Source organism: Nothoprocta perdicaria, unplaced genomic scaffold, assembly GCF_003342845.1.
Source record: "Nothoprocta perdicaria isolate Ctin4 unplaced genomic scaffold, notPer1 scaffold_3, whole genome shotgun sequence".
In the NCBI taxonomy this organism is placed as follows: domain Eukaryota; kingdom Metazoa; phylum Chordata; class Aves; order Tinamiformes; family Tinamidae; genus Nothoprocta; species Nothoprocta perdicaria.
The window spans coordinates 4209161-4231509 of record NW_020455532.1 but is presented as its reverse complement, the minus strand read 5'-3'; the positions used below and the strand labels follow the sequence as shown (position 1 = coordinate 4231509).

The following is a 22349-nucleotide window of genomic DNA, read 5'->3' as shown; positions in this document are numbered from 1 at the left end:
ACATTTGAATATTTAACTTTGTGAAGTAAAAAAGTATTTTCTGTGTCTATCCCATTTTTTACACTTTCAAAATGAAGCAAATCCCTCCTTAAATGGTATTAGATCTGGGAAAGGTGGCCCTGTGCTAAAACTGCCTGTTAGTGCGTGTTAGTGCTGGGTAACCCCGAGCCCTGCTGCCTTTCGGTTTTCTCCTTGAGCCCATCTACCACTTGGGTTATTCCATATTCCAAGTTTTCCCTCTGGACTCTTTTATGCTCAGTATAACTGAACGGAGATGTAGGCTGTATTTTTGTTGGTATTTTTACATGTTCCCCATGGCGCTTCTGGCCGGGGTGGTGCCATGGGACCCTCCGTGGGCACTGGGCACCAGCGCGGGGTTCTTCCGCTGCTCCCTCCTAGCAGCAGGGCCAGGCCGAGCCCGCGGCCCGCGAGCCCAAAGCGCCCGCGGCCGCCCTGTGTGAGCGAGTCCCGCCGAGGCCGCGGCCCGACGCGGCCGCCATGTCGCATCCGGGAGGGGAAGGAGGGAGGGAAGCACCGCCTGCTGTGCCCGGCGCGGCCGCCGGGGGCCGCCGAGCCGCGGGGCGGAGCCGGGCCGGGCCGCGCGGAGCCGAGCCGAGCCGGGCCGGGCCGGGCCGGGTCGGGAGGGGAAGGGGAAGAAGATGGCGAACGTGCAGCTGGAGTTCCTGGCGAACGCGGGTGAGGCGGACCCGCAGAGCCGCCCGCTGCTGGTGCTGGGCCAGCTGCACAACCTGCACCGCCTGCCCTGGGCCCAGCTGCGGGGCAAGCTGCAGCCGCGGGTCACCGAGGAGGTGAGGACGGCACGGGCCGCGCCAGGAACCCCCTTCTTCCCCCGTCCCGGAGCGCGGCCCTCGCCCCGGCATCGCCTCCCCCGGGAGCCGCGGCTCCCCCCGGGGCCGCCTCTCCCCGGCCCGGCCCCKAGCGGCCTCGTGGTGCGGCGAGGCAGGAGCCCTCGGGCCGCTGCTCGGGGGTCTCAGCGGCCGTGGGGCCACGGGGAGGAGGGGGCCGCGCAGGCCTGCTCGGGGGGCCCGCTGCTCACCCCTCCTCCAAGCGCACGCATGAGCGTTGTGTTTTTATTTTTTTACTCATTTTGAACAGGGTCATACAACGGCCCTGCAACGGGGGAGCCGGTGCCCGCGCCGGCCCGGCGGGCACACAGCCCCGCGGCCTCCCCGCCGCTGCGCAGGGCCGGGCCCGGGGCGAGCGGGACCCTGCGACCCGGCCCGCGGGGCCACCTCGGCCCGGCCCGGGCCCCGTGCCCCGCAGTGCGGCCGCCCCGGCCCGTTGGCGAGCTCGCGCTCGGCCTGAAGCCSTTCGTGGGGCACAGGGCGCTTTTCAGGCTGCTGGGTGTTCCACCGTTTTGTATTGGGCTTCTAAGTGTCCCAAGACAATTCCAGATTTTTTTTTTTTTTTTTTTTTTTTTGTTTCTGATTGACTTCCCAAWGGAGACACTRATTTGAGCCYAATARGCTGGACCGCCTATTTATTACTAGTAAAACCCTTTAAACATAAAAGGGCTCAGAAGCAGCCTAGCACCCAGCGTTGTGTTTAAAAAACGTGATTCCTATGGCCCACGAATCCATTCTTGTGACAGGAAGCAAGTTGTGATTTCTGATTACTAAAGAGCTTCATCGTACTTATCGTTCATCTTGATTCTAGGCCGAGGTGCGCTTAAAAATGGCTGCATCATTTTTTGTCTTTGCTTCCAACCCCAAAACGCTACACTTGTGAGTGAGTTAATACGGTCGGAGCAAGCAGGAAAGAGAAGTCTGCTGAGTTCTTTGTTTCTGAAATCTTCTTTTCTCCCCAGCTATGGCAGTCGGCGCTGAGCACGCTGAATCCCAACCCCACGGACAGCTGCCCACTCTACCTGAATTACGCCACGGTGGCCGCCTTGCCATCCCGGGTCAGCCGRCACAATAGTCCATCTGCAGCTCAGTTCATCACCCGCCTCGTTAGAAACTGTCTTCCAGGAGGCGTCAACAGATGTATTGTTGTAAGTGGCTGCTTAAAAAGGCTCTTGGTGAAATGTCTGGTGAAGGATTTTCTTGATTTTTTTTCTGGATTTTAGCTGTATCCAAGGAGACTGGAGGTGGGGATGTTATGCCAGTATAATTATGTTGTATTTGTAAGTGGTTTTGCACTGAAGCGTTAGCAAAGCCTAAGGCTAATAGCTTGTGCCTGCTCAAGCAGTTGGAGAGAATTAAAGATGGATGCGTGGGGAATGTTTTCCCCCAGGAATGTCCATGCAAAGGAAAACAATAATGGCTTTTTTTTCAGTCTAGGTTTTATGGTATTAGCACATGCTACATATCATGCTTTAGGTGATTACTTAAATATGCAGTCTGTTGCATACCCCATTTAGGGGTGCATTGAAAGCAGTTGGACTCATCTGTGTTTCTTGATGGGTTTTTAAAACCCTAATGCAAACGAATGTTCCACTGTGCACCTTATGCGTGATAAGATCTTGCACAGTTTTGCTCATCTGCTCTGTGAGCCTGGTAAATTTGTAATTGAATCATAAAAATTCAATTTGATGATTTTTTTCCTGTGGCTTCTCCAGGTAATTCATATTTCCAGATATTAGAGAAAACTCATACAGYCTGTGTCAGTAACAAATCTAATTATAGTCTTCACTTGGAAAAGTCATTTGCAAGAGCAATAAATCCACATACATTTTTTCCTTAGAGTTAACTTTGGAAATATTTAACTAAAACTGCTTTTCATTGGTAATTCCAGCAGTAAACTTCAGAAAAATATTTGACATGTTAAATGCGTTACTATTAACTACACTCTCATCTTTGCTCTGCCCATGTAATTTGTTTTGAACATGCATTGGTGTTTCCCATGCCTTTTGGTCTTGGTATATACGCAGAATYGTGTTAATTGCAATTTTGTTAATTGCAAAGTACTTCAGCTCCCTTAAAGGATATGTTAAGTCCCAGGCACAAGTTAGGTACAGCATTATAATTCATTTCTATATGGGGAGTGAACTGAACCTGTTCATTTCTCAATCCATTTAAGTCATGATGTATCAGTATGTCTTGATCCAGACATCAGCTCTTCTCCCCMAATTTTTTTCTCTTCTCAATATTATCATAGGTAATATTAAGTGTATTTGTCCACACTCCTGAAGTTACCTGACTTGTTTGTCTTCTGGCTGGTGTTACAGATGGTCTGTGAGCGCTCTGAAGTTTTCGCCTCTGCTTGTGCGCTAGCCAGGGCTTTCCCGTTGTTCACACATAGGTCCAGTGCRTCGAGACGCACAGAGAAGAAAACTGTAACGGTGGAATTTTTCTTGGTTGGACAGAACAATGGACCAATAGAAGTGGCAACACTTAAAGTAAGTTTTGATTTGTTGTGTGGTGAGTTGTTTCTACTGTTCCCTTAAATCTTATGTGTGTGTATTTATATATATATAATATATATATGTATGCACATATATAAATTTTTTATTAATAGTTGCATACACAAATGCTTGTCTTTCAGGCCACATTTAGAGCAGGAGTTGTATGTAGAGTAAAAAAATATCACAGATCAGAGTTCCTTGATTTTGATGAGCTTGCAGTGTACCTAAGTAGGAGTATTGAACATGGTATTATTGCAGTGAAGACTGAAGTTCAGTATTTAGATTTCAGGAAGTGAAAGATAACAAACAATCAAATAGCATAAAGAAAATCATGCATTACAATTTTCAGCTATGGATGGAACTCAGGAGATGGTGTTTCTGCATCTGAAATTTGSGGAATTGCAGCATTAGATTTATGAGGTTTTGTTTTATTTTTCTGCAGTATCTTTGCCTCCACACTTTTGCCTTACTCTACTGATGCAGTTAATTGGTTACAGTGAACTAATTCCAGCCCAGTTTGCAGGAAAGTAGCAAGGAGAGATGTGCTATGAATACAGCAGCTGATACTAAATTTCTCAGTGCTTTAAAACAGAGAGCAAGTAATTGGGCTTAAGACAAACTAGACTAGAAGCCAAGTGGGTATCTATATCTGAAAAATAAGTTATTGCCTCTTAATTCACCAACTCTGGGCAGCTAATGCAGACCCTTCAAGAGAACTGTGGTAGCAGTTTTTTGGCTAAACTTCTCCCTAGGCATGCTGCCACATTCTGCCCCTGCTGCATTGTCCAAGATATTTTATGGTGAGGACTAGCAGGGATTGTCACAGTTTTACAAGGCTCTTACTCAAAACTACCATTATCCAGGTTCTCCAAGTASTATGGAATCCAGACCCAGGCATAGCTTATTTCTGTGTGTAGGTTGTATTGTTTCCTGCAAACTTGCCCTTTGGGTTAGAACACCTCCTTTTACCTCCATGGCCCTAACAGTGAATCAYTCCAAACCTAGTTGGCTCTTGAGAAGGTCTTTATCCCTTCAGGGGAAGTAAAGAAACCCGAAGTAATTGTAGGGAATCAGGCAGCATTCCAAAACAAGCCAGGTTTATGAGTCTGCTGGGATACGGAATATAGAGTCCTCAGGGCAGTCTGGCCAAGCCAAACTTGAGATATATAAGCCCTAATAACTAGCCAACACATCAGATTCCTTTGAAACCCGTCTTGACTCACCCKCCTGCCGTGTGTGGTCTTCTTCCTTGTAGTCCAACTGCAGGAAGACTTGAACAAAGTTCCTCCCACCTGGTCTTCTTTATTCAGGTTGTTGATTCCTAGGTGTTAAAATTTAAGCCTGTTCTGTGGTGCCTCCATTGTCATCTTTGTTGGGAGACTCCTTGAAAATGGTATGGTCCCTGCCTGCTCACTGCAGACTGTTTTAGCTTAGTCCTCTCCTTCTGTCAGTTTTTATTCAGTCCAGGTGTAGAGCAGTTCATCCTGCCACAGGAAGCAACAGTTGCATGTGTATTTGACCAAATATGAATGATTCTTTATTTTATGGCAGTAAACGGTTGTACTGAGTCTTCTAAACTCTATTGCTTCCTATGTTGTAGATTACATGGTCTCTGCAGGCTTCCAGCCCAAGCAGCCTACAAGTTTGTCCTAATACCCTGAACTTGCTTTGCCTCCCACTGCATTCATGGTCCCACCTTGATAGTAGAAAAAGCTGCTAATTTTGAAATATCAATTCCCTGTGGGAAGGAATTAAGTTACTTTTTCCTCTGCTCTAATTCCCAAGGAACTTAAGTTTATCAAATGTGAAAAATAATGGTTAGTTGTCTTGTTATTATTTAGTATTGTAGAGCGGCCTGGGACCTGTTGCATTTAGGCATTAATATATTCCAGAGGAGCCACACATTCTGAAAATGTGTGGCACCAGAAAAAACATTGAAACCAAAGCCAGCTCTCARCTGTCCTTGCTTCTTTTCCTAGTGCTTGGCAAGTGCTACAGAAGGAGTCAGGCTGGCTGCTCGAATTGTGGACACCCCATGCAATGAAATGAACACAGATAACTTCCTGGAGGTTGGTAATACACCTGACAAGTAAGAATTGCTTTTTGGTAACCTTGACTACAGTGATCAAGAACCAGTATTGGTATCTTATAGTAGAACCGTCTATGTCTGCAGTAGGAGGCATATCTGAAAAGCTGCCCAAGGATGCTTGAGTTACTTGCTTAGCCCTAAACAGCCAAAGAGCTTTGATAAGTTGAAAGGATGCGGAGTATAAAGCTGGGGYAATGAACAGGAATCAGAAGTGAGTTCTTGATTTGGTCGTGACACTGGTTCCYGTAGGACTTCACATAAGCAACAGAATCCTGGGTGTTTCAAGGATGTGCAGTTGTCATGGATCTGTGAAATGAGAAGCCACCTGGTGCTGAGTGTTTCTGAAGTTAGTGGAGAGAAGCTGACATGTTTGCAAATGGGTTATTATAAAGATCTCAAAAGCTGCTGAGGCTGAAAATGTTCTGTTTCGTCATGGTGTGATAGAAAGTGCAGCTGACCTTTGCCTCTGAAGATTTCTGTATTAGGAGAGCTTAAACATCAGATTTGCATTTTATGTAATGTAAGTAAAGGAGGTTTCAGAGGAATTAAGGCATTGGAAAAACAGTGTTAGGTCCAAATTAATGAATGTTTCTGTGTGCAAAATTGTACAAAACCYATATGTGGATACATCTCTCTTGACTGTGGGAAGACACAAACRYGTCTTTCTGATCATTGACTGGCTGTCTTTTTTCTCTTAATGATGAAGGAAATCAAAAAAGTTGCCAAGGATCTTGGGATTACTCCAACCATTATTCGGGATGAGGAGCTGAAAGAGAGAGGATTTGGAGGTATATCTTGTTAAAAATTCAACCTTTCCCAGCAGTTCTTTGGAATATTACACCATCTGAATTGTCATGGTTTATTTATGCTTMTTTGAGACAGTTTTGTTGCCTGCAGAATCTCAAGATGATTCACAGAGATGTAAACCTTTCCCATGGGTGGTTTAATTCTGTTTTCCAGGTATCTATGGAGTTGGCAAGGCAGCCCTGCATCCTCCTGCCCTGGCAGTTCTCAGCCACACTCCAGATGGTGCTACACAGACCATTGCATGGGTGGGCAAAGGAATCGTGTATGACACTGGAGGCCTCAGCATTAAGGGAAAGGTACACGAAGACTTGTCCTTCTGTTGTCTTTGTCTGCACTCATGTTTCCTGATGGAAATAATTGATTCAATGCCTGTAGAAACAAAAACATTTTTATTTGAGGTAGATCTGGCCTCACTTGTGTAGACATAAGCTATCAGAGCGAAAAGACAAAATTGAGTTCTATGAATACTTTACAGAGCAGTTAATAACTACCTAGTATTTTACTCTTTATATATTGCATACTGTTAGTAGAAAGGTAAAACAGAGATCTTTGATTTCTAATTTTTGAGACAGGTCCAAATCCCATTTGAGTTGATCTCAATGCAAATCTAATCATCAACCTTTTTCCTTTTCTTTCCTTATAAATTAGCAGCAGAGATTTACTGTTTTCCAACTCTAAGGCAAGATCCACAGGAAAGCAGATGCACATGTATTCTGTGTATTCTTTATGACTGAGCATTGTCAAGACTAGAGTTACAGATGCATCAGAAATACTTATTTTAGGAAGCAGAGCTGTGAATCTCTCCTTTGAAGCAGAAATTAAAAAATATCTGTGTATGATTCTGTGTTTAAACAGACTACTATGCCTGGCATGAAACGAGACTGTGGTGGAGCAGCTGCTATTCTGGGTGCCTTCAAAGCCACTGTAAAGCAAGTAAGTAAAATATGTTAATTGATACCACGTAGCCCAGTATTGCCAAGGAGCAATCTGACTTTTGGATGTATTCCCAGATTTTGAGGCCAGTCTAATCCTGAAATTCTGACCTGTCACTGCCTTTAGTGATCTTGGGTCGTTTTGCTATTTTAGGAAAATATTTAAAATCTGTGGAATCTTGGGAAATGTGAGAAATTTGAGTTGTATTTTTTTTAAAGAATTTCTCGAGTTTGGGGGGTTAATTCAAGTTCCTTGAATCAGATTTACTAAGTCTACCCATATCCTGAATCCTGTGCCAGTTCAATATTRTTTAATGGGGAAGTTGCACTTTTACTTTAATCAGAAACTGCTTGTAGGTTTGCCTCTGTGCTCAGAAATTAGTAGAGGACTTGAGAAGAAACCAAGCATTGAAATATGAAGATTTAACAAGAATTGCATATTTAATGATAGGAACTGGGGAAATGCATGGCTACTGCCAATAAAATTCTGCCCTCTCCACAAATCCAGTCACTAAGTCTTGCTGACAGAGCAGCTATTGCCTCCAAGGAGTATCCAAAGTTCAAAGAACATTTACTGCTGCAGATTAATGCATAGGTCTGATGGAAGCTTCATCCAGAGGAGGCTCACTGCCAAATACCCATTTCTCAACAGTTTAGCTCTGTGCAGCACATCGATGTGGAAGGATTGCAAACTTCATAGTTATCTGCAGAGATTTACAATTGAAAACAGATTTGTGAGGAGCATCTTGGACAAATTCTTCCGAACTCGCTCCTTCAGAAAGTTCAATCACATGCTTGACAGGGACTAAAGGTAAAACTTCTCCAGTGCTTTGGGGAAGTTTGGGAAAGCCACATATGTGGTTTACTCTTTTTGCTTGCTTCAGAAGTGTGCCTGTATGTAGTTATCTTCACTGACCAAAGTTTTATTAGTAGTTGCAGTAGGCATGAATGGTAGGTGATCTGTTATTTCCTATACAACTACTGGAACCATGACAAAACTCAGTAATATGTTTAGACAAACGGAGCCTACAAAAATTCTTACACCTAAATGAAATCTGCACCCTCATATGTAGAAACAAAAGAGTGATCTCACTGCTTTATTTTAAAACTTCATGTAAAAAGACCTGCTAAAGAACTCCCTGTAGAAAATTTGTTCAGTTGGATAGTGGAAAGAATTTATCCTTGTTACTGTTTCAAGACTTTTTAAAATTCTTTTTAAAGTAATATAAAGCTGGAAGGAGTTTAGCTTAGCTATGCTTTGTCACAAGACTGAAGTTGAAACTTGTGTTGAACAGGAAGCTCAGTGGGAAGAGGATGAGAGGCAATTAATCATCTTCAGAAAAAAATCTTCTGCCTTCATGCTGTTCTACAATTTTTCAACATGATTTAATGAGACTTTGGAGAGAAGGAAAAAAAAAAAAAGCTAAGCAGTGATTTTTTTCCTAGAAGGATGCATTGCGTCCATTATGAGCTTTCCAACAAAAGTGAGAAGAGAAAAACATTCAATTAAGTTTTTGAATCATTGAATCCTTGTCTCCTGCGTGTCAACATAGGGAATGCTGCTTTTAAACAGCTACATAAGGAATGGGATTCCATAAAAATGAGAAGGCAGGTGACACTGGTAGCAGATATCCAGATTGGTTTTACTCTGATATTTTTTATTTTTTGGATATGTAGATTAACATGTCACATTTAGAAGAGGAAAATTTGTTAAAATATGGTAAGATTGTSAATGGAGTTGGATTTTTCTGCACAGACCATCTTGGCAAAGCAGTAGGTCCTGGATGGGATGTTATCTCATCTGCAGTGCTGTTTGCCCCTGACTGGATGAGAAACTGCAAAATTACTTTATAGCTTCCAGATGYTGCCCATTAATCTGAAAGTCTGTGACTGATGCGTTTGCTCTTTGGACTTCAGGACATAAGTTTATTCAGCGTGTCCATTTTTCTTAGCTGTGGACTTCTGTCAAGAGATTCCTAGTAAAACTGACCTTGGTTTTCCTAAGAATTTGATGTTTTTAAGGCTAGCTATCCCAGTTGAAGAGAAATTCTGCCTTTCTGTCGTAAATGCTGCCGTCTCTTCGTAGAATCCCTTCATACAATATAGTCTCTGTACAAACAAAATCATATTTTAATATCACCCATAACCATATAAGCACTTAATTTTAAACCAGAGTAAACAGAATGGAATCTGGCAGAAGAAAGAGAGAGGAGGTTAAGAAGAAAAAAAGGTTTCAAAAATGCTGTGTGCCTCCCTGCAGGAGTGATATATACTTAAAAAAAAATTTATCTTAACTGCGGTGATTTTTGTTTCCATATGGAAAGAGGAGAGGGTAGATAGTGCCAGCCTGTATCCGAGCTGTGGTCTGCAGGTTGCGTTCTGTGGTGCAGCGAGCTGTGTCCGGCGGCCGGGAGGTGCTCCAAGACCTGCAGCAGTGCCAGGACTGCCATGATCAGAGCYGCCTTCCAGCTGAATTCTCAGGGGTGGAATTAGTTCCTCTGGGGTTGTTTTTACAGAGAAAGCATACGGTTCCTAAATGGCTGCATGGTAGCGTTTTCCTCCCCGTTCTTTTCTGTTATTACTGTAGGCTTTCCCCCAATAATGTAGAAATGATAGGGAGGAGCTCAGTTTCTCAAATGGCCCCAAATTGTATCTTTGTTGTTATTGGAGACTAAATAAAAGCAGTGGAAAATATAGGGATTGGGAAGTAATTCCAGACATGCTGACTGGCCATGTAGTATACTGTCACAAATCTTTGTAATTGTCATGGTGAGAGCATGTACTATTTGGATCTTTCCCTTATGGCTGCAGAAGATGAAGGGGTTTCAAGGTTTGGCCCTGGCGTTTGTAACTTCTGTTGTGAGCCTGGGTTAGAGTTGTGCCGCTTCATTCATCTGGCTTGGTACATCTCTGGAGTTGGGTTCYGTTGGTTTTCACACAGGGCTACTGTACTGCAGCAGTGCAGGGTTTGGTTTCGGTGAGCCAAAATTGTTCTTCGCCGAGAATCACAGTGACCAAACAGAGCTGCCCTCCTGCTGCATCTGCGCACTGCATGTGAGAGACTTCAGTGCAGAGGCTTTACCACCAAGGGAGGATCGTGTGGTGACTTGCTCAGTTGTCAAAGACTTTCTAGATCCCTGCCATGCTTGTAGGTTCCCATTTTTTCCAGTGAGGACTCTGAAATGGGTATTAGATAAATTCTTCTCATCCCCATTCTGTAGGTCTTRGACTTGTCTTCAAACAATGAMACATTTCTMACAGATTCCCCATGTAATTAGTGTCATTTGTGTCAARTTGTATTTCCTTTACTGGTTTCAKTCTCAGTAAGTTAACTTGATGCTTTGAATTGAAACCCTTTTCTACCCTATCGTTGCTACAGGGTTTTAAAGACAACCTTCATGCTGTTTTTTGTTTGGCCGAGAATGCAGTTGGGCCGCGTGCGACAAGACCTGATGATATTCATGTCCTTTACTCTGGAAAGTAAGATTGTTTACCCCTTTAAACATGATATACATAATATCCTGAGGTAGAGTTTCCTTAAARCGTTCTCAAGCGTGTACCATGTTCACATACAACCAAAGCTGTGTGTCCATCTCCAGGCTGTGTTGTCTCAGTCCCAGGAACAGGATAGCATTGTTTTAAGTATTTCATACAGTATTAAACAGAGTATGATACTTATGTGTATGGCAGTAGGTTATAAGATCCCAGCCTGCCATGCTGGGCAGTGTACAGCCCCCAGCAGTACCTGCTGGGGTACTGCTAAGGTACCTGACCTTACCATGAGGACAGTATCGTCTGTAAAAACATGTGCTGGGGCTTGCTGTGCCTGCATGCTTGCAAGCAGGGATTATGCCGGAATACAGACTTCAGAATCAAGTTAAAAAGCCCATTAAATTTAAGACTGCTTTCCTGTCCAGTATTGCAGATGTAAAATGCACTGTGTTCTTTCTAGAACTGTGGAAATCAATAACACTGATGCAGAAGGCAGGCTGATCCTGGCTGATGGAGTAGCTTATGCATGTAAAGATCTTGGAGCTGATATCATTCTCGATATGGCCACCCTTACTGGAGCTCAGGTACTGGTACAAAGCAGCTCAAGGACAGGGAGACATCACGTTCATGTCTGTGCCTCATTGGCATCTCTACCTCAGTCCAACTGGTTGTTGAGGGRTAGTGGGTATCATAAATTGGTACTTGGTGATGGCTTCAGAAATTTATATAAGAAAAAGAGTTGCCAATAGTAATTCTAGAAAACTGTAATGTTTTGTGTGTGCTGAGCATTTAGAGAAGAGGACACRTGCCATCAACATTTTCTACAAATTAGAAGGGTTTCTGTGTAACTTATACTTCATGCATACTTAAGGAAAAAGTGGTACTTTTAGAAGATGCTAGCAGATGATGTAAGTGATGTAGTATTTGCAATTTAGCAGCCTTACAATTAGCAGAACTTCTACTTGTATTTAAATGCTAATCTCAATTTGCTATGAGTACATTTCTGTACTTAGTAACATCCCCAAACTGGAATTAATAAATGGGGAAATGGTAGCCATTCTTAATGGTGAAAGTAAGGGTATGATTTAAATGTGAACATTGGAAACTTCAACTTGACTTCTGTCCTTGGAACAAGAGATTGATATGATGGAGTAAAATACTACTAAGCTTACCTTACCGTAAGGTCAGATAAGAGAGGGCCGTGGTTGTGCTACTGCATTTTAAGGATAGTGCAGTTAGTGAAAGGTTCCTTAGCACGAATCCTTGCCTGCATTGGTAGAGATACTGTCCTGTTAGATTTTCCCCTCCTTATCCTACTGGAAAACTGAGGCACTGAGGGCCTCTAGTTTGGTAAATCTGGAAGGAAGCAACCATTCTGGAAGGAAGCAACCATGCAAGAAGTTACATTGGGAGGTTTTGTTAATGTTAATGCTGATGGAATATAAGGTGTGTGATAGCTATTTTATTTGTATTTTGTTACTGATTTGATTTTATTCCTCAGAATAATTAAGCCATATGGTTTGCTTACTCAGTAACTGCAAAAAAATGTATATATGAAACGTGAAATAGCTTTGAGACTTTTTCTTAGTAGTCATCTTAGATGGCAAGTAACTGTTAATGCAGAGAAGGGAGTAGAGAGTCTGGCATAATCAAGGTGAATGCATCCTGACCGTGTCTYGTCTTTCACTAGGGAATTGCTACAGGAAAGTATCATGCTGCTGTCCTAACCAACAACGAAGAGTGGGAAAAGGCTTGTGTTAAAGCTGGTAGGAACTGTGGAGACCTGGTCCATCCTCTTGTATATTGCCCTGAGCTCCACTTCAGTGAATTTACCTCTGCTGTAGCTGATATGAAGAATTCTGTGGCAGTAAGTTTTCCTGTAAATCCTTTCTTCATTACATAGAGATGTGTTCCAATTCATGCTCCTTTGCATGTCCTGGATAATGCACTGACCTGTTGATGGTTGCATGAAAGCTCTTTCAGTGAGCAATAATTGTTAAAAATTGGCCATATAAGGATTTTGAACASCATTATTTACTTAGGTATTTTACAGACAAAATGCCTCTGTATTGATACTTAGGGTCAGTCTGTTTGGTCTGCTGGCCTCGGCTTTGGGGCCATCCATTGAGCTTTGAATGAGCTCTGCACAGTGCCTTCCTCACAGGCAAAAATAAAACACGTTTTGTTTTCTTGCAAGAAAACTGTATTTTGTTTCTACAGGACCGAGACAATACTCCAAGCTCCTGTGCTGGACTCTTCATTGCTTCTCACATTGGCTTTGACTGGCCTGGAGTTTGGGTCCATATAGACATTGCAGCCCCTGTTCATGCGGTGAGTGTGTCCCTGCGTCTCTGACAATTTACCTGGCCTGCTGCCCTAGCGAGTAAAACTGCAGAGACCCTGAATTCCATCCCCTTAAATGCAAGGAGAGAGTTAGAGGAAGAGGGTTTTGTAGAGCATTGACTCTTGATCTCTATTTGGGAAATTGAATTCCTTTGCTCTGGTAGCTTTCTCTGGCCATATATTTCATTTTGTTTTTAAAAATATTCTAAAATCACTTTAAGTGGAAGCTTTAACTCTTGACCTTCAACAGCATGTGTTTCTTAACTCAGTTGTTTGCTGTTCATGGAAAGTAAGTCAGTTTTTCCCTGGATAGTCTTTAAGGTGATTGACCAAACTTTTCTGCCTGCTGCCTGACAGCAGAGAATATTATTTGTTTGTTCTAGTGTTTCCCATTTGCATAAAATGTTTTGTATGAGTGTATATGTACATGCACAAACACACACACACACATATGTGTGTATGTGTGTGTGTATATATATATATATTTTTTTTTTTTTTAACCTAATTTCTTAGCTCACATTTCAAGTCCATGCTAATGTTGGATGGAGCATTCTTGGCCCCAAATACTTCAACACAAATCCAACCTCAAGTAATTGTGAACTCTATTCTTCTGTGAATTGACTGATGTGCTGGTTTAATTTCACCAGGACAGATTCCTGGTTAGATTCCAGGAAAATGGGTACAGAACCACAAGCTGGGGAGACTTGCCAGGGACCCTGAGCAAACTAGCCTGTGTTATAGTAAAACCACTTCACATTTCTATTTTTTTCTTGAATTATTTTCCCCCCAGGGTGAACGAGCTACTGGTTATGGCGTGGCCTTGTTGCTTTCCCTGTTTGGAGGGGCATCTGAAGACCCTCTGCTGAACATGGTGTCCCCACTAGGATGCAATGGAGACTCTCCCCCGGAAGATATGGAGAGGGATTCTAAAAGGCGCCGCCTGGTCTGACGTGCGCCCGTCCCGGGGTGACGGGGTGCACGTGTTACCTCACTTTGCACTGATTCATCCTCCAACAATGAAAAGTCACACATCAGAAATTGCCATTTTTTTTTAATATCATAATAAGATTTACTACTTGTTTCTGATAAAAACAGCCTGATTTCTTGTTTTGTTTTGTTTTTAAATTATTGGTGCACACAGTGGCTGAAAATACCAGTGGTGCAGACTCCAGGCTCTACTAACTGTATTGGGGATGGCAGATCCTCCTTGGAGCACCTCACGAAACTAAGTGCATTTAATGCATGAGACGCTCTCTCTAGCCTGAAGAAGCAACTGCAGCTCTCGCTTACACAGCGTTCTGAATTACTTATTTTATGTGAGGTTTTATCAGACGTTTCTGCAGGCCCCACTACATCTTGGAACACAGGATGAGGAAGAAAACCACTGTAGGTTTGGCTTATTGGGTGACAATTTAGCTTAGCAGCAAAAGAGCAAATGAGAAACGCGTTTAGTTTTAATAAGGTGCTGTTTCTGCATGTTTAATGTTTTGCTGACCAGTAAAATCAACAAGAGTGGGCCAGAATATGTCTCTATGTAAATCTTCCACATGCAAATTACAGAATAATTCATGCTAAAGGAGAAGCTAGGGGGACTGTGATTCAGTAAAATCGGTTTACAAAACAGAGTGGCTTCTTGCCACTTAATAATAAATTTATTATTATTAAAGCAGCTTACGTATCCCCTGTGACGTCTCGTAGTGTTATTTACATTTCTGAGTACACCGAGTGCTCCAGAGTTTCATGYGCGACTTCACTGCTCTGTTCAAATTCATCTTCCCAGCACTCATACATTTGAAAACAGACCAACAGCTTGCACTGAATGGCTTGATGCAGTGCTGAAGAACTTGTGCTGATTCACTTAATTTGATTGATGCAACAGGAATAAGGAATGGGATGCATCATATTTTGTATATAAGACAGTCACAAGGCCTTTACAAGTAATAGTTTGGCTTGGACACCCACGGGAAATGACTTGTCCTGGTTTATGTATTGCCAGCAGCAGAGGTGGGAATGGAGCAACCGGGTTTTAATCAGTGCTGGTCCCTGCCCTATGGATTGAAGCATCAGCCTCTGGAAATGTTTCTTGGCCCAACCAGAATGTTGATGCTGAAAAATCCCACCCAGCACGCACTGCTGGCTGCTCTGCAGATAAAGTCAAACTGAATTGTAATAAATTACACTTTTCCTTGTATGCAAGGTTATCTCTGGAGAGAATTGGTGCTAGGGTTTAGCTGGAGTTCCAATAATGAGGTACACGTCTGGTTTAAACATCAGTCTTTTTGATTAAAGACCTTGTGGAAAGCGTAACATGTGGAAAGAAGAAGAGACTTATTTCACTTGGATTTTGTGGCTGTATCTGGTTCTCAGAATGCAACTTTTTAAAAAGAATTTCATTATTTCTACTATTTGCTCTTTTGGTGTGGTTTTGATTCCCTGCTTCCCTTGATCATAGTTTCTGGAGATCTGTATAAAAATGAGTTCAGAAAAGAGTTCCTCACCAGGATGATAGCAGTGCAGCCTTTCAAAATGCCATCCATGTGGGAAGCTCTTCAAACAGTGCGGAATGGGAAATAGCAGTGAATACATTTCTAATAAACTTACTAATGACAGTATAGAGTCCAGCAGCACCGAGGAAACAAGGACAATATTTTATTACTAATTTTCCCTTTTCCTCCAAAAGAGTCATTCGTCTCTGAAACAGAAATCCCACCTCCCTGGTGTTCTGGGCACTCAAAACAGGACTGTGTGGTACCTCTGCTGAGTGAAGAGTTGAGCAGTTCCTTTCATTACTGATTCTGTCTCGCTGAAATTAGTAGTAAAATATTCTGATTTTTTCTGTAAAATCAAGACTTAAATCTCCATTCTAATTTTGAAGTTTGCTGTGTTTTGCTACAATTAGGCAGATTTCTGCACAAAGACTAATTTGCAGATTTGTGGGCCAGTGAGTTGCCATTGGCATTGCACTGAATGCAGTGAGTGCGGGTCAAAGCAAAATAGCCGATTACCATATTTCTCTATTTTTATGTTTCTCAAAGTGACGTGCAGGAATTGGAAAGCATTTTAAGGCACCTCACCAGTGTAGGRAAGAAATCTGGTATCAAGGACTTGAAAGGCAACAGAAGGACTGAAAAGGATAAATGCTGAGCAAATCAAAGCCCGAGTAACTGCTTAAGTTTGCTTAAGCAAGGTAAAGTAAACCGAAAATAAAACCAGGAGGGTGTGACATTGGTGGTAGTTGTTTGTCTTTTTACCTATATGCTGCCAAAAATCACAGACCAGGAGGCCTGACCTTGTCACTGAGGGTATGAGCTGCATGTTCTTGCAGGCCTTCCTAGAGCAGCTGGGACAGGGCACTTCAGCAGGCCCCCCAGGCAGTAGTTTGGCTTGAGGATGAGTTGGGGGCAGCTGCTGTAGTTCTAGGGTTATGTTCTGGAAGAAGGTGGTTTTGTTCTTGGGCTTTTAGAGAAAAAGCTTTTTAACAGATGACAACAAAGAAGATAGGTTTATAAGTTCATTTAATAGCACCTCTTGCTGTGTCCCATTCACATTATTCTTTCCTCACTTTTAAATAGGGGTCTACTCTGTAGGGCAAAGTCTTCTTAAACATACAGGAAAGTGTTGCAGAGGCGAGTTCACCAAATAAGTGCTGCTGCTTTATCTATCACAGAGGTGCTGGGATCTTTCCTGTTAAGCTCACGATGTTTCTTTAGTAACAAACRGTAGGAGTTCAGTTCCACTGTGACCTGCTTCCACCACCATCCTGATTTGCTTGCCCACTCACCTTGCTGACCCGCTGCATGTGCTGCCTTAGCTTCCGCGATGCTCTCACTTCCAGGGGTCCTGGTGCCAGATACCCAGAAAAGGGTGTCTAGAAAAAGGGAGAACATCCAGCCAACGTTCAGCATTAGGGATGGATACATGGRGTAGTTCACAAAGACAAATAAGCCCGTGCTGAGCTGTCCTATAGGGATTTCATCTCTGCAGCTGCCACCAGTGTCTGCTAGAGAGCTCTGCAGCTTGAGRGGACGCAGGACAAACCTTCCTCAGGCCCTTACAACCTGCCTGAGAGCTTCACATTGAGCAATGCACTTAACTTCACAGCTCCCTCCATCACATTACTGCATTTTTAAAAGATTGAATAATTAAATTATCATTATAGATTAAATTATCACAGCTGTAGAGCCATTTGCTAGCCCAGCACTTTTCTGAAGAGGCTGATGACAATAAGGGCCTGTGGATGCCAAGATGGGGCTCAGCTGCCTGTCTGCTGTGGGAATGGAAAGAGAAATGCTGTGGTGCCCTCTGGGCAGTGCTGCTGTTGTCTGGGGACASCCCAGGGAAGGTGGCGGGGATGACAGCGCAGTTCGGGAGCTCCTCGATCCTCTCATGAAGGTGCCRGTCCCCGTCAGGCCGGTGCTGTTCTCTATCTCAGCGATGACAACACCAGGGTACGAAGGTGAGATGTGGGGGTAGGAAGGAGTTGGTGGGGTGTGAAAAAGCAAGTTGCCTTTTAGTGCTGTGTGCGGGTCTGTGGGAGGAACCCGGGCGGCTGCTCTCTGAGGAGCCTTGTGCTCTTCTGGTGGCAGAACTGCCCTTCGCCCAGGCCCTGCTCGCAGAGCAGCCTCAGCGGGGTCACCGAGAGCTGCCCGCGCTGTGCCACCAGACTGCAGCCAGCAGAAGGTCCCTCTTGCCCAGATGCTGGCTTGGTGGGGCTTTGCAAACACCTTCAGCATCCAGGACAGGGGTTACTAAAGATAACAACGCCCGTGAAGTTGAGAGGCAGAGGGAAACTAAAGAGATCTCGCTGCCTCTGTGTTTTATACCATCCCTTACACTTTTTTCTATCACTTGCCTCCATGCTGTGTTGTAAATGGCACTGACCAGCCTTCCGACAGCATTTAGGTGAAAGGATTTCTATGATGTCTATACATGCTGAGTTGTGTCCCCATGCTACAGTGAGAGGGATGCCTTAATGTGCAGCCATGGTTGTAAGTCGGACTGAAGACATTCAAGGGTCGGTTGTTCCTCCCTGCCACTGACTGAAGCAGTGACATTAAAAGCAGGTAAAATCACACAGTGAAGAGTGTCCGGGGGTGGAGGGATCATGGAAAGGTCCTGCCTTCTCGGGGTGCAATGTGAGAGAGGGAAGCACGAAAAGCCGATCGTCTTTGCAATATTTTGGACAAACGCGTGCTCTGAAGAAAGGCCTTGGGGACATTAAGATGGGTGTCTGCATTCCAGAACAGTTTTAGGTGAGTTGGGACATCTTGTTATCATCAGAAAACTGCCATTTTCTACAGTTGGGGCTAGGGACCTGCTAGAAAGGTCTCCTTGTGAGAACAGGGTCTGTTTCTATTTATATCCCTGAATCAGGCGCTATGCAGAACATCATTAGACARTTGGGTTGATTTCTTCTATTTGCACGTGTAAGGGAAAGAGTCTCATTCTTTGGTTCTCATTCTGTTTTGTGTCCTGTAAATTCTGTTCCCTTAATGTGTAACAACCTCTGCTCTCTGAATAGGTAAGTAATTGGGTTCAAAACCAGCAGTGCAATGAATTGTGTGTGAGCTGCTTGAAATCTAGGCACAGAGCTTACAGCAGGGCTGTTTTGCTTTGTGTTTGCTTTCAAACACTTCTCTTGCACGAAACCCGCAGAGAGCGTTCCAGGCAGCGTCCACCCATATGAAAACAGACATTCTTTCCATAATCTTTTTATAGATTGGATAATATTTAACTCAGCATGTATTAAAAATGTATTGAGTAAATAAAATTCATTTTAAATGTCACCAAATGGGCCAATGGCTTTTTAATATCACTGCCACAAGACTACATTTCAGCCTATTTCCTATCTGGATCCATTCCAGTGGCAATTCCAGGAGGAGAATATATTTAGTCTGTATTTACCTAGTCTGTTTAACTTTCTGTTAGTGTCTTTGGCTCATCCCATGGCCATGCTATTTTGGGATGATTTATACAATATTTACATTAAATTCTGCTAATATTTCCTTGCCTCTTGAAGCTGGATTACACTATTTACATCTCAAAGGCCCGAGCTGGAGGAATAAGCAGCTGTYCCAGACACCAGAGAGAATTTAGTGTAGGGGCGGCTGCCAGAAATGAGACCGTGTGTCTGAAATACTCATGGAGTAATTATTTAGAACGAGAACAGTCCTCCATCAGAGAAGGGGTAAGGCTGACCATAGCGGTAAGGAACACGGTCTGTATTCAGTGGTCAGACAATAACTTTCAGATACTGCTCYCATTTCCTGCAAAGATTCTTTTCAGCGCAATATCCATACATTGCAAGTATCCTAAAATAAACTATGGCAGGAATCTGCAATTGGCTCTTAGGCGAATAGGGCACATCTTTGCACAGTGCATTGCAAAAGTGAAATGTCATTGCTGTACTTACCCTGAAATACRGAGAGGTTGATGCAATTGTAGTTCTTTGTCAGAAAGTTACCTAGGACCAACTTGGATAATCATGCTTGATCCAATAGGCCARACTTTAGCAACAGACAACTGTGGGAAGAGCGATGCAGAGCTAAGATTCTCAAAATGCATTTATGGTGTGTGTTCCTTTTGCGTTTCACCACCAACATCGGCCTACGAGTGAGCATTGCAGCATGCAAGCAGCCGAACTAGCAACGTTTCAGAGACTGAGCTGAGCATTTTTTTTTCTAGAAATTTATTGTTCCCAGTTGGCACTATGAGCAATTTGGAAGTCAAACTGGCCTCTCACTCTGGCTCTGGGAATCTGAACCTGAAAAAGCATTTCATTTTCCTGTTATAGTGGTGCCCTACGTAAGTCCTGATCTTGATGGAATTTAGGCCTGCTCATTTCCTCAGGGAGCCATCCAAGGTCCTCTGATTTCTTTCTGATAATTTTTCATGTCTTATCTCTGCACTGAGATCTGTTCCCATCCTGTACGGAGGCTCTCCAGTATTGCCCAGGAAAGGAAAATGCTTTTTGAACAGCTCAAAGCACATGGTCTGCTTTTCTTGGGAAGGAGCGACCTTGCCACATCTGCATTCCATTTTCACGTCCTCCTCTTGTGCCTCCCTTATCATGGTTAGGCACGCTGATATTCCTCTGAGCTGCTGTGTTTCTCGAGAGTTGAAGCCTCAATCAGAAATCAAATATACAGAAAAGGAGAGGCTGTAGATCAGAGGAAATTCCCATCCAGCTGCTGGTGCTAGGAGTCTTTAAAATTCACGTCCCTAATTAATGTAGCCTATAAAGACTGGAAGTAATGTAACTACAGGGCTGAAGTGCATCTTTTTAAGGTATGTAACATTCAAGTTAGGTTTTAACCACCATCTTGAGTATCAGTGGTTTCATCTTATGCTGAGAAGTTTCTCCTTACTGCTGCAATTCCTTCTCAAGGCTCCCTGTGTGCATGGATGTGGTACACRCACATCTTCAATAATACTGCAGTATTTATTGAACCATATAGCCAAAAGATCAGGGTCAATGCTCTTTGGGTTTGTGATTTAACCTTTCACAAAGCTGAGATACAAGTCTCAAACTTATCTTCCAGTCAAGACTTGTATGCTTAGGGCCATATTCCTTAAAACACAAAAGTTCATTTTGGATTTATAACAAAAAATTAAGATAAAGTATATTCATCAGTATTTATCTGCAAACATGCAACAAAGTTTAGAGAAAAAAATAAAGAATAATTTCCTCTTCTAATATAGGACCTTTTTTTCTTTACAAGTGACCTGTGGAAAAGCAAAGCAAGCAGCTGGATGAGGTGAAAGTGCACAYAGGCAGGCTCTTCTCAGTCCCGGCTACATTTGGCAGAACAAGTGGTTCTTCTGCATTGATGCCATAATACAATTTAGTCGTCCATGGAAAGAATCCAAACTGCAAGAAATATTTGACAACTACTGTTATCTATAGAGGAGGAAAAAAATCAAATGAGTAGGAAGGCAAAGAATTGCAGAGAATAGGTATACTCAAAAAAAAAAAAAAAAAAAAAGATCTTGTTGGGTGAAAAGCTCACTTTGAGTCATCTTCCTATTATTATTGATTTCTTGTGTACAAGAGCTTATATGTTTGCTACATAGATTGCCTTACCTGATTCATCTAAGCTCTCTTTCACCTTTTTCACAGCATTCGGTCCTTCCCTCTCCAGTGCCATATAGGAACACAAACACAGTCACAAAAAAATTTGTCTAGACATCTTTCCACTGCGCATGAATGTTGGGCACCTTCCACTGCCCACTGAAATGAAAGGGCTTTTGAAGCCCCATGGAGGTCACATCATCGAAGGCTGCACTGGAATTCACGAGCATGGGGAAGAGCTACAGATACGGGGGCAGGAGACAAGGGAAGACTTTATCCAGCACGTGGAGTATGTTGAGGAAAGGAAGTCTCACATTTTTTGGCCTGTTTTTGTACAGTATAGCCTTGCAGTATTTGCAGCTTCTGTGCTATAGGGATATATGCACTTAATGTTCCCTTAGACCCCTCTGCACCCTTAAGAACTTCCCGTACTCGCTGCCTACAATTTTTCTTATTCTTAGGTTGTACGAATAACCCTGATATGGTTAGAAATTTGCCGTGGCAAAGTGTTTGAGGTCTCCTCCTAATGCCCTGTTCCCTGCTGCTGTTTTCCAAGATAAAGTTCTGCATCTGAAATGCTGCTTGTTTGTTCGTTTCCTTTGGTGATTCTTCCTCATGCCTCCCTGAGTGCCCTGAGTTCTCCTCCTCTTCACTGTCATCCTCAAAACGTGGTGATTACCAGTCTGAATCACTAAAATAATGGAAAAAAATGGTGGAGTTCAAAGATGAAGATACAGGAGATTTAGAGAGATGGAGAACAGGAGATTTAGAAAGAGAGTTCTTCTCAAAATCCAAATGAATTATGCATCTCAATCATCATTRCCCTGTTAGAAATCTCAGTCCATATGTTTAATTTATGTTTAAATGAGATATGTATTTTAGCAGGCTAACTATAAGTATAATGGAGCATACTGTTAATGTTTTTACTCTTTTTAGTAGTATTTTAATGTATTTTTATACAGCTTAAGGCCGTTCTTGGGCTCTAAATAGGAACATCTAATAGGAACATCTGTGAAGAAAATCATTTTCCATCTACATTGAAGTACGTCAGGCAACATAGTGTTTGGGAGGGACAGACTGGAAAAATGTACACATCTTGCTAAAATACATGCATTCTTCCTCTTAAATGAGGTWGGTCTTGGTGCAGCTATGGAGGGGCAGTTGGTTCTGTTCCTGCAGGCTGTCGTTGTGTGCAGTGACACGGCTCCAGCAGGGAATGTTGTTTCCTCTTCTGCACCTCAGCTTTCC

General features: G+C 43.1%; 1 protein-coding gene across 1 annotated transcript; it reads left to right on the top strand.

Moving 5' to 3' along the window:
- Positions 1-624: 624 nt before the first annotated feature.
- NPEPL1 (aminopeptidase like 1) lies at positions 625-14683 on the top strand. Its single transcript, XM_026042097.1, has 12 exons — positions 625-809; positions 1829-2014; positions 3191-3361; positions 5347-5436; positions 6163-6244; positions 6417-6559; positions 7119-7196; positions 10575-10675; positions 11148-11271; positions 12378-12554; positions 12908-13018; positions 13821-14683. Exons 1-12 carry the CDS (start codon positions 660-662, stop codon positions 13977-13979), a joined length of 1572 nt encoding a protein of 523 aa, XP_025897882.1. The 5' UTR covers positions 625-659; the 3' UTR covers positions 13980-14683.
- The last annotated feature ends 7666 nt before the right edge of the window (positions 14684-22349 follow it).